This window comes from Quercus lobata, chromosome 7 (genome assembly GCF_001633185.2).
Source record: "Quercus lobata isolate SW786 chromosome 7, ValleyOak3.0 Primary Assembly, whole genome shotgun sequence".
NCBI lineage: Eukaryota > Viridiplantae > Streptophyta > Magnoliopsida > Fagales > Fagaceae > Quercus > Quercus lobata.
Window position 1 is genome coordinate 48452472 of NC_044910.1, and position 13106 is coordinate 48465577.

The window sequence follows — 13106 nt, forward strand, 5'->3', positions numbered from 1 at the left end:
GTGAGAAGGCAAAAAGTATTGCATCAACTTCATCTCTTATCTTTTTCTATCTCTCTATTTTCTTCACCACCAACCCTTTATCAAAGGGATTTTTATTTACTTCTCACATTAGATGGCTTAAGGGGTGGGCCACTTAGGACTTAGCCCTCAATAAATAAATTAAAAAAAAAAAAAAAAAAAAAGAAGCCCAAACCCATTATTATATTATTATAAAAGAATATCTTGTGAGTGGATTAGAGGTGTCCACAAGTTGGTCCAAGTTAGGTTTGTGCCCAACCCGCAATTGACCCGACTGACTTGGGTTGTGGATCTTCAGACCCGCCGCCGATCGGCGAGGCAGTCGGTTCATTCGGATAACTAATTGGATGGCGGTCGGGTCGATCCAAACCGATATCTGTAAAGCAAGGTTGAGCAACGGTAGAAACTACCTGAATCCGGACTAAATCTTAGTCAAATACGGCAAGTCCTCACTAGATTTGTTGAGATCTTGCCAGATCCGGCAAGATCTCCATCAGAACTAGCAGAGATCTCACCAAATCCGGTGATATCTTACCAGATCTAGTGGAGATCTCGTGCGGATTGCATGGATTTCAAGTAAATCTTCGTCGGAAAACTTTATAAAGGTTAGGTTCAAGTTACACTTTTTGTAACTTTAAGTAATATTACACCACCCAATAACTTGTTATTGAATTCATATTTTAAAAATTCCACCTTTGGATTATATTTTCTTAATATGCATGCATACCAATATTTATGTCAATTAGTTGTTATTTATTATTCGATTTATAAAATCATATTTTATTCAATATTTTTAATTACAAAAACTTGAATTTAAACAATTGATTGATGACATGACTATTGATATTTAATCATCTTGAAATTTTGCAAGCATGGAGAGTGTATGAAGATAATGTAATCCAACGGTGGATTTGTTAAATTTGCATTCAACTGAAAAATATTGAGTAGGGTAATATTATTTAAAGTTACACTTGGTGCAACTTAAACCCTATGTGTATATAAAATCCTCATCCCAATAATTGTATAAACACAAATAATTTATTTTAAATTAAAATTGATAACATCATACTTTAGATTAATTGAATTAGTCATATTATTAATAAAAAATGACATGTTTAATAAAATTTAAATACAAAAATTAATTAATAATTTTACATCTCAAGTAATGAAAAGTATTTAAATTTTATATTGAGATGCAATACTACAAATTTAAAAAATTATATGAAATTATCAACTTAGACTTTAAATTTATTGAGGGAGACCTTCTCTCACAAGTCACATCCTTTTAACTAATTATGTAGAAGTTTTTCTGTTTTACAAAGGAAAGAAAAAGTGGCTACAAGCTTCTTCACAGAAGCCTAGTCAACTACTAGTAGTTGAAATGAAGGTGGGAAAAGATGAGAAGCATAGCTTTACCATAAATATTTCGAAACAGAGATACAAATACGCCGTCTTAGCTCAGCCGGTAGAGCGCGTGGCTTTTAACCACGTGGTCGTGGGTTCGATTCCCACAGACGGCGCCCTCATCTCTGTTTTAGTGTTTTACGTTCAATATTTTAACTACTATTTTTTTGTTTTCCCTGAAATTGTTGTGAAATTATGACTTACTATTTTTTTTGCTTTCCTTGAAGTTGTAATTTCACAACAACTACTCAAATGTAAGACTTACCAACTATTACAACTAAATGTAAGACTTACCAACTGTTACAACTAAATGTAAGACTTACCAACTTTTACAACTAATTGTAAGACTTAACAACTATTACAACTATTATTCTTCAGGGATAAAATCAAGAGGCAAAACCCCACTGGGAGTGGGACATTGTTGCAATTACTACCCCACTTTAAAGGTGTGTATTACATAAATGTGCCTGCAAATTAATAGCATCCTTTAGAAAGATTCCCATTCCAAGGATGATATGAATGATCTGTTATTTATCAGGTTCCGTTGTCAACCTCTATAAAGCTCAAAACCCATTTGTGAAAAATTCTATTAATTTTTTTAATTTAATTTTATAAGTGAGTTTTGGTCTAAAGGAAAGGAAAAGGGAGAAGATTCTAACTATTTATTCTCTCTTCATGAAATCCGTTTACACTACTTGTAAGTGGAAACATAAAAAGATCATCTCAACTATAAAAAAATTTCTTTACAAGTTAATCCTCCTCTAACAAATGCACAATTTTTGCCATCACTCTTCACCTGACAAATTATGGAAAAATAAAATAAAAAATGATGTGTCTATATAAAAGTGACAAACAACATGTCACAATCTGCCACGAAAAAAAATTATAACAAAGTTTGTGAATTTCTTACATCAATCCTACTAGGTTTATAAAAGCAAGGGTGAAGTAGGTCCCCCAATTCTGTTGTTTCGTTCCGAAAGTTAATTGTTTTTTCTTTTAAGATAAGGTATAGATTCCACTCTTTTTTCTTACAGACCAGATAAGTTTTTCTTCTTTTGGGCTAGAAGATAGAACCTAGCTAACACCGGCCTAAGATTTCCTCATAAGACAAGCACCATGTCCTTGTGAAGGCCATAAACCCAAAGATGCATTCCTGTTGTTATTGGATCCAATTCATGAACGGAATAGCACACTACTTTTGGATGTGGCAGCTCGGTTTGTTTTGGGGTGCCAGACTATGAAATAGACAGAACTTTCAGTGGCCAGCTTGACAAGACAAATAAATTTTGGTTGCATTGGAAAGCAAATGTGCATATAAGCGTGACATGCATCAATGTTCCTTTATAATGTGTAGACCATTGAGGGAAGTATGTTTCCAAGCATGGTCATTGATTTGGATATTTGGCTTCTAACTTCAAACTTATATTGACAATAACAAAGTTGTAGTCTCCAATCTTTAGGGTGGATTATGAAAATATGAATTCTCCACGTATTAATCTTTTTAATTAATGTCATTTTTTTCAACCTCCATTATTTTTTTTTTTTTTGGGTAATTGATCATATATATTTTCGTTTTTCATTTTATCATAGAAAAATGCTAGAACCACAATTTTTACCATAATTTGCTCACGTGGTAAGTCATGAGTGGTGGAATAAAAGCAGTGGATCCATGTGAGTCCACAACTCTGCCACTCATGACTTGCCACATGAGCAAGTTATGATTCTAGCATTACTCTTTATCATATCCAAGATTATACTCTCTGTTATCTCCCTAATGACATACCATTTTAATGATTTCTAATAGTCGCTTTTTAGGTTTTTCTCTACCTCCTTTCACTCATTCCATTTATTTAAATCGAGTTATTCTTCCTTAATTGATACATTAATCACTTTCCTTTTCGCATAACCTAACAACTATTTGGAGCAACTCTCTCTCATTTTCCTTGATTGGTGACAAGGTTGGCTTTATACAATTTGAGGCCTAAAATGACGATAAATTTAAGGTTGGTTTTATTATTTATTTAAATATCAATTAATGAATTTATATACAACTTTCTATATTATAATCTTTAACAATTTAAAATCCAATTTTCCCATTTGTTTGAGATACAGAATTAATAATTAAGTTTTTTAATCAGGTTTTGCAAACATATCATTTTTTATTGACAATGTAGCTAATCCACTTAATATTTTTGATGATATAATTGATCTCAGGTGGAATTTTATCAATTTTATTTTGAAAATTTTCTTTACATAAAAGTAATAGTAAGTTTGTAATAGGTTGTGTTAGTTTACTTCCATATGCAATGAAAACATTTAGAAAAGAATCTTTCTTTTTTTTTTTTTTTGAGAAACTAGAAAAGAATCCGTTTTATATATATATATATATATATATATATAATTTGTTCGTCAATTGGAGGTTTTTTTTTTTTTTTTTTTTTGGGTAAAACTTCTTTCAAAATAATATTTAGCTTTCAAAATAAATATAAAGCACCAATATTTTCACCTAAAGTTTTTGTTTTAAATACATATATATATATATATATATATGTTGCTAGTATCAAATTTATCAAGAGATTCTTCTTGAGATTTAGCTATTTTTTTCTTTTTTAAAGTTTTTATATTTAAATTTATATATTTCTATTAAACATTTATAATTAGAAATACTTATGAATAAAAGAAACAATATCTACAATATAAAAATTAAATATGACTAGGATAAAATAAAATTTAAAGCAAAAAACAATAGAACTTGATTTATCAAACACACCATTGCAAGTTTGCAACTCCACTTAATAGTAAAATAACTTAATAACTTCAACTTTCACAAGCAAAGACAATTTTAACTCTTTTTTTGTCTATACATAAATAGTTGGGGATGACAGAGATTTGAATTTTGGATGTTTCTATTAGAAATACTTTAATGTACCAACTAGTTAAATTACAAGACTTTTGGTTATCTAAAATCAAATTAATATTAAAATATATTTATTTATCTAAAATGTGACTTATGAGAATAAAGTTTAGATGTTTAGAGAGAGAGAGAAGGTTTCTATCCACTAAAAGCATACATTTTTCGAAAACGGGATGCCTAGGAATTCATTTATAGCGGCAAAACTAACACCACAATGATAAAAAATAGTAGTCTTGAATGCCATTGGAGAGTGAAGTTGAAGGCATTTAAGCCAATTAACCATAAAAAACCATGTGGTGAATATGATAGGCACATTTTTCAAGATACCAAGTTTATTTAATTCTCAAAGATAAACCCTAATCTTGTTAAGTTTTTCTACTACCCAAAAAAGAGTAAAAACAAATACGTGTGAAGGGATAAGATTTTCTTTAAAATCCTTTTAACTTTTTGTGGGGGTAGCTTCCTAAACTCCGGAAACTTGTTGATTGGGAAATGTCAAGTACCAGAAAAATAAGGGCAGTAGTGATGCTGTGCAAAGTGGCACCAAGCCAAACAAAGTATGAACAGGCAACAACAAGTACAAGAAGAGCAAAAAAAAAAAACAAAAAAACAAAAAAAAAAGAGAGAGGAAGACAACTCAGTGCCAGCGGTGAACATCCCCACCGACAAGTAAGAGGTCGGTACAACCAGTACCTGATGTCTGCTATTACTATCTTTGCCCATCATCTTTCTTTTATGATTGGAAAATCATACTTTTTTTTTTTTTTCCCAAAGACTATTTATTTTTTTTAAAAATATTATCACTAATTTTGCTCTAGTAGTAAGGAAAAAATAAATAAATAAAACCCCATATTATTTTAAAAATATATAAATTCAATTAATTAAAGTACTAGCCATCATACACCAATTCTTGATTATTTTAATTTTAATTTTTTATAATGATTTGAAATATTATTACTAGTTACTTTGCCCACAGCTTAAATCCTTGCCTCTCAAGACTTGAAGGCCATAAGTATTTTGTGCTAGAGAATGTACCAACTTAGTTAAGAAAGAAAATTGCTAGGATCACAACAAATTACACAATTTTTGCCACAATACATCATGTGGTGAGTTGTGAGTGGTGAATCTATATGGATCTACACATTCATCACTTATAATTTATAAGTGGTGAGTTAGCAAAAATTATGTATTTTATTGTGGTCCTAACATCGTTGCCTAAGAAATGCGGTGGTATTCTAAAAAAAAGTAAATAAATAAATAAAATAAAACATGCTCACTGTTTATGTTTTTCCTTTTTCTTCTCTCCTTTGCTGTGTTTCTTGTCAATTATTAAAAAACATACATCTTAATCAATTTATCACTTCCCTTTCGGCAAAATATATATATATATATATATATATATATATATCACCTCCCTATATGAACGAAGACTAGAAAGTACGCTCAAAACAAATGAAAGAATAGTTGATTGGTCCTATCGAAATTGAACTTTAATTGTTTAAACCTGTCAATCCGTATGAATTCAAAGAAAATTTTTTGATAAAAGGATTGAGTGATTCTGACCCATAGAAAATGTGTCAGTCCAAAACCTAATTCGTTAAAAAAGAGATTGGGTACTGGTTTTACTTAATTGGTTAAAACATAGATTTTTCCTAAATTGATCATAAATTAGTTGGCAAAAACTCTATTACTATTTATATTTTGTAGAAGGATAAACATGAGCTCGGACTTAGAGCCAAGGGCTCAATAGATCATTTCTTAAAAGATGAGCCTGGTCCAAGAGCGGAAATCATAGATAACTTCCCGAGGCAGATCTCGTGGAGGTTTGGACCAACCACTATTACCAAAGTCCACTACGAAGGTAATAAGTGGGGGGATGAACATGAGTTCTGTCTGAGAGCCAAGAGCCCAACAAATCATTTCTTAAAAGATCGGTCCGGCCCAAGGGTGTGGATATGAGTAAAGAGGCATGTGGAATGAAAGATAACTCCCCAAGATGGATCTTGTGGAAGTTCGGACCAACCACCATTACGAAAGTCCACTACCGAGGTAATAAGCAAAACCTTTCTCATATCAAGTATGCAAGGAACCATTGGCGACCAATTCCCCTCTAGACCAAGATGCCACCTTCCATCAAGCTTACCTCGGAAAACACCATAAAGAGATAAGAACCACTGGGGCAGTCACCTCTGCATTAATGAGACGTTTTCATCTAACATCTTCCACATTAAATGCTAATTGACCGGCTTGAATAGTGAACCCCCCTCCCCCTCCCCTCCTCCCCAAAGTCCTATCTCATGATGAAAGAATAGCAGAACTGAGGGGTGATGAGACAAGTATCTCCCAAATTCAGCTAGGAACAAGACAGTTGGAGACAGAGAAAGAGGGGAAAATGGTCTTTAAAAAGAGGGGAGGTACAATAGGAAAGGGGATTTAGGAAAATTTGAGAGAAAAGATTTAGAGAAGAATAAAAGAGAGAGTTGTACCGGCAGAATAGGACTAAGAGTTTTTAGCTTTCAATCCCATCATTCGTAACCTCAGGATAGTTGTTCTTATATCAATAAAAGCCTTTTTTTTTTTTTTTTGCTTATTATCTTACAATCTATTGTATAGGTCTCCCATTGTGTAATTTCTTACCTTTTTCCTTCCATAAATTAATTATTGATTCTTTTTTACCCCCACAAATCTATTTGACTTAAATAGTTGAAAGCGGTTTCAAACTTACGATAAATCACTACTATTTTTTTCCCTTGCATAGAGCATGGTTAGTTTTGTACAAAGTGTGATAAAAAAAAATAGATTATAATAATAAATATGATTCGTATTTGAAGTTTTAACAACTCAAATTTATAAAAAAATTTGTGTGTGAAAATAGGCTTACAATATGGTTTGACTAAATTACTATTTTGGACCCTAACATTTATACTATGTGTCAATTGTTTCTAATATTTCAAATGTCACTTTAGTGTTCTGTCATAATAGTCTATTTCATTAAGTAATAAATTGAAAATACAGATGTGGCTAATGGTCAAAATAAAAAAATTATTCTTATACCATTAGGTTGCCACATGAATAGCCGACTAGACTTAAAAAAGTCCATGTAAATTGAATTGGGATTTCAAAATCCCTAAAATCATGAATTCAAAATCAAATTCACGAATGAAGAAGAAAATATTAAGACAGACAAACAAGAAAGACGTGGTTAAAAGTTTAGCTTGGTGGCTAAGGAAAATGAAAGTGGAGGAGAAAAAAAAAAAAAGAAAAGAAAAAGAAATGCCATCTAAGTGATTGATGAGAGGTGTTCCTAAAAAAATTATTAAGAGGTGGTCATTTTAAAGAAGGGCAGGTTCAATTTGATACATTTGAATAAAGATTACGACATGAATGATAATATTTATTATATTGAATAAAATGTGTTATAATGAAATAACTAAACCTATAGTTGTTAGTTGTAATAAAGCGTAAAGATTAATATTCAAGAAATATTTTTAAAATAAAACTTAAGAATATTTTAATATTTGATAGAAAGGTTTATTTCCTAATAAATTTTTATTTTTTATAATTGTTATATGCATATTTGGATTATTTATAATTTACCAAATATACTCTTAATTTTTATGTTAATTGGATCATTGTTCTTTTTTTATACAAAATAAAAATTCTACGCTAATTTAATCTAAGTGTTTATTTATGTGAAAGCTCCCTCGAGAAAACTTGAACCTCGGCATTGCCCTGTGCATCCTACAAGCACTTATACTTGTAAAGTGACCATCTCACTAAGAGTGTACGGTAGTGTTAATTGAATCATTTAACGTGATACATATGTCAGCATTTTGTTTGACATGTCATTAAACTCCATTAGATGCGGAGAAGGATAAAATTGAAGCAATGTAACAAAACCAAAAGAAATCTTTTGATTTTCGTACAATTGAATTTATGATAATCAAAATCAAATCACCCCATAGAGAAGGACGAAAAGTTTTTTTTTTTTTAAAAAAAAACCGATCCGATTAAATCTTAATAATTTTGGTACAAACCTGACCCAGCATGGGCTATTCAACCATAGGTTTTGAAATGAACATCCATGCTTGCAGACAAAATTCGTAGCTGCGCCTGTTCCATCAAATTGGGTAATGCCATCTTGAATGGGATTAAAAAAAAAGTTGTTGAAAATGAAATATTACGCGTTTCTCTTGGCACCCGCACCTTACCTTTGCTTTTATAACCATGAATTCCCGTATTAAATAATGAATCACGACATTATGGTTATTGCAAAGTTCATAATTTCACTTTCTTTGTGGTACAAACTAAATTTAATACATCAACATTATTTACATGTACAATTACAACGTAGCTGTATATAATCTATGACTACAACCACTACTCCGCTATCACAACTACCGCATTACATTCATGTTGGTTTATATTTGCCTACTCTAACTTTCATTTCTCTGCAAAACATTTTGCTAGGCATAATTTTCAAACAACCAAGTTATCAAATAGTTAATGCAACAAGCAATAAAAAAAAACACATAAAATACCACAATTATATGATTATATATTATACTATATATATAATTAGAGCTGCGGGCTACATGTTTTGCAATTGCAGCCACTTCAGCCCTTACAACTTTTACCAAATGCTGGATTTTAAACTAACCAGCTCCACTAACATAGACACCACCACCTTTTAAGTCAATTAAAAAAAAAGTAAAGAAACATAAAGTAAAATAAAAAAGAGAAAGTCACCACTAACTCACTTTTTTATATGGTGAGGAATAATAGTGGCCTTCATACCTATTTGACCATGTTTTCACCCCCTTTTTCCGTTAATATCCTATCAAAAAGCCCAATACACCCAAAGTCCCTACTATTAATTTGCTCAGTCTCTCTCCCACCATTCACTTCAAAATTTTTCCCGGGAAAATAGAGGGAAAAAAATTGAAGGGCGGGAAACTTGAATTCCATGAAAGTAAATTAATTAGACACGGAAATTCTTTCCCGTGAAAGTCTGACCGAACTGCCAATTAGCTGGCGCCACGTTGTGAGAGGTAGAGGTACGCCTATCACTTCCCGTGACCCTGAATGAAAGAGGCTGGCCCACCAAAACCGCGTTGGATTGCCAGTTCTGGCCCCAGTTACGGCTCATGCTCATCCATTCTGTGTTTGCCCCCTTTATGCTCACCCGCACTATGTCCCCTGCTCCTGCCACGTTCGTCACCAATACCAGGTTGAAGTATCGGAAACCGTTGATTGTGAATCTGATTCCCCCTAGCTTCCTACATGGGACCCTGTATTCCCAAATAACAAACAAATAATCATACATTGAAATTATAATACCACATAACTCAAGATATATGAGCGGGTGCATATACAACAAATCTTAAGTTTATAATTTGTTAGCATTTCTCATAATTAAATGGGTCAACACTCTAGTCTCTGGGGGCAAAATTGTTAAACTAGAATTCCCAATAGAGTCAAACAGTTTTATTCTATAAAAGGGACCCATTAAAATACTACTAGTTGTGATTAGTGTGGATGATTGAAGGGTCGCTTATGGGAAGGTTAAAAACCCAAGGTTTGACTGGGAGTTTCAGGTAATAGTAAAAAAAAAAGCTAGGAAGGGACTGGTACGCAGTCCCAAAAGGAAAAGCAGTGAACTTTTCGTATTCACGAGTCACATAAGCATGGGACAACGTGAAATATGTCGAGGATTTTTCTGACTCTTTTATTAAAAGCACGGCCCTATCATGATTTGCCGGGAAAATAAATTCCATTAAATATTATTATTATTACTATATTACCCTTGAACTAGAGTGAAAATTACCAACCATAGCCACTAGTGGGTTTTGACACATCGTTCAGATCACCTTTCTGACATTACGCCACGGTAGTGTGAGATTACGGAATGGTCCTGATTCTGGCTTCTGCAAATTACCGAAAAATACCCTCCTATCTTTGGATATTTGTAATTTGCTCTTTTTGACATGATAAGATTTAAGAAAAAGTGTGGGTAATTTCGTCATTATGTATGGACAGGCCATGTCAAGCCACCGAAAGTGCACAAAATGTTCGAGGAATTTTAAAACTCGATTTCCGTTGGATAAAGGTAAAACGACGTAAAACTGAATGGATTCTCAACGAACAGTGTCACTAGTGCCGAGATTCTGTAAGAGGCTCTCGTTTGTTTCCCGAGAAAACCAACAGGAAAAAATAAAATACTAAAAGAAACATTTATTCAACGTTTTCAGCTGTGTTTGATTTCGAGGAGAACGAGAAATCCAACACCACCTCGTAAATTCCAAATTTACCAAAAATAAACCTGCCATTATAATAAAAAATAAAAAAACCATACCCAAAAAGGCAAAACAAAAACTAAACTAAACCAATTTACCAAAAATGAACCTGCCATTAATTATGATTATAAAAAACAAAGCAAAAAAACCTAAAATGAACATTAATATTGGATTTAAGGAAAACAAAAGGGGCATATCAGTCCACTCAAATAAGAAAAAGTCTAGTGACTCAACAAAATGCACAATTTACGCGGTAGAAACGGCCCACCGGCAACTCGCCACATGAGCGAGTTGTGGCACAGGTGTGCCTTCTTTTGTGCACTAGAACTGCTCAAATAATAAAGAACCGTTTGACAGAAAAACAGTATACTTGGCCTGAAAGCAAAACGTAAAAAAGGCAGAGAAATAGAGAGAGGTTGACTCACCGGCGGTAAGAGACGGGGACGATTCCGGCACGGTACTCGGCGATCTTGAGGAACATGGGCATGGCGAGGTCGAAGTGGGGCCTAGGAGGGTTGCACCAGCCGCCATTGTCACTTGGGAGAGCAAAGTTGGGAGGGCAAAAGTTGGTGGCTGTGACTATGATGGAAGGGCTGCCAGGGTTGCACCACCTTGGGTCCTCGTTGCACTTGATCTCAAAGCACGCACCGCAGCTCAGCCCATTGTTGAAGAGTGCTGTGCTCAGTGCCGCCGTGTTCACTCCGTAGCCTTGGCTGTACAGATTTCCGTACCCACAAGCACCACCTAATAACAAAAACAAAAAAACCGTTACTGTTTTTGTTTCATTCTAACGTAGGTGAGAAATTACACATGTAACTGTAAAGTTGCTAAACAGAGTAATGAAAATGTTGGTCGTAAAAATGGATTAATGGGGTTTGTTTTGCATGTTTGAGCAAGTGGGATTTGTGCAGAAAATGAAGAAATGAAAAGTATTAGCAAGTAAAAAGTAAAATGCAGAGTGTATTTTTAGACAGAGTACCCATAGTTCCAGAGGCGTCGCTGCCACCGTAGAATGTAGCGTGGGCACTCTCCCATGTTCCACCGCTGTAAATCCCTGGGATTCTAGCGTTAGCCAGAGCAAAAAGTGAGAGAAGCGAAGCAATAGCAATGCAGAGCATGGTCACTGAAGCCATTTGTATGCTTTTGAGAGAGAGAGAGAGAGAGAGAGAGAGAGAGGTTAATGTGTTGTGTATGGTTGAGGCGAATGGAAAGAGGAATGAGAATGGGGGGGTATTTATGGATGGAGTGGCTGAGGGTTTGGGGAATCAATTCAGTAGTAGCGGAGTCAGAGGGATCTGAATTTTATTTATTTTATTTTTTAATTATGGGTCGAATTATTACTGCATATTTAATGCTCTTCGCTTGCCTTTCTCTCTCTATCATATCTATTTTCTGTAGTTAAAAAGTTTTTGTTGTTTTAAAGCAAAATTGTCCTCTAGATAAATTGTCGGGCTAATATATTGTAAAAGTAATCAACTATTCATGATCATTAAAACTTTTTCATAATTATATATAATCTCAAGTATACTGTTATTATTTAGTATTAAACTTAGTCAATCAAGGATAAATATCTTCTAATGTGAGTTATTATTTAATACCTAATTTCGGATTTTTATTTTTTTAATACCATAGAGGTAGTATGTGGATGAAGATCCCTAATCTCATCTAAGTGGATTGCTAAGATGATATCCAAGGATGATCCTTGGATCTTGGGGACGAGCACCCGTTGATCTGTGGGACGAGCAGTAACCATAGAAGGCACATAAAGTTAAAATATCATAGAGGGAATAAGGTAAACTTGACACGGATTACGAGGGGGTGAAAGGAGAAGGGAGTGGAAGTTATCCCCTCCACATTAAATGCAAAATAACTACTCTTCTGATTGCATTAATGAGGAAATGACCATGAACAATGGTGGCACAGCTCAGATTGCAAGGCATAAGCTTACCTGTATGTTCTGGATATGACAGAAGTCCTAAGGATGCAATCTCTCAACCCTCCAAGTGTAGGATGAAGATAATTTGTGTGTAAATATAAAAGGAAAATAAAGATCCTTATGGAGGGAGATCGAGAAAAAGAGAGAAAAGAGAGAGATTTGTGAAAGAGAAAAAAAACAAAACCATATATATAAAAGATCTTTCTAGGGTTGGACCAAGGATCCCTTTTTCTTCATAATTTATTATTCCTGGCCTTTTACTTAACATTTCTTCTCATTGTGATTAACTTTAGCTCATTAAGTAGTCAATATCCTACCCATTCTCTAAAAAATTCATTGTGGAGGGTTCATTGGGCCACTGTCTGGTAGTTCTAGGGTTGTAAGTCCGTTTGTGCCCTTACAGGAAGAATCTAGAAAGTTGAGATTTTTTTTTTGGGAAAACAGTTGTGATTAAATCATAATTTTTATTTTTACATAAGAAAAAGAAAAAAAAAATCATGATACTCTCTCTAATATTTTATCATTTTTATATTGGAAC

The 13106-nt window shown here is 33.4% G+C and overlaps 1 protein-coding gene and 1 non-coding gene across 2 annotated transcripts; one reads left to right on the forward strand and one right to left on the reverse strand.

Moving 5' to 3' along the window:
- Window positions 1-1465: 1465 nt before the first annotated feature.
- Window positions 1466-1538, forward strand: TRNAK-UUU. The gene has a single exon. It is a non-coding gene; the product is annotated as a tRNA-Lys (tRNA).
- Window positions 1539-8869: 7331 nt separating this feature from the next.
- Window positions 8870-11903, reverse strand: LOC115953100 (expansin-A6). Its single transcript, XM_031070595.1, has 3 exons — window positions 11612-11903; window positions 11058-11376; window positions 8870-9627 (listed from the first exon to the last, which is right to left on the reverse strand). The coding sequence occupies exons 1-3, from the start codon at window positions 11763-11765 to the stop codon at window positions 9318-9320; spliced, it is 783 nt and encodes a 260-aa protein (XP_030926455.1). The 5' UTR covers window positions 11766-11903; the 3' UTR covers window positions 8870-9317.
- Window positions 11904-13106: the final 1203 nt, after the last annotated feature.

Bases quoted from the DNA above. Each gene is read 5' to 3' on its own strand.
- LOC115953100 (XM_031070595.1), bottom strand. From the start codon at position 11,765: ATGGCTTCAGTGACCATGCTCTGCATTGCTATTGCTTCGCTTCTCTCA. The intron at 11,377-11,611 runs GTACTCTGTCTA...TTTTGTTATTAG, and splicing joins CGACGCCTCTGGAACTATGG to GTGGTGCTTGTGGGTACGGA. The intron at 9,628-11,057 runs GTGAGTCAACCT...TTGGGAATACAG, and splicing joins GTCCCCGTCTCTTACCGCCG to GGTCCCATGTAGGAAGCTAG.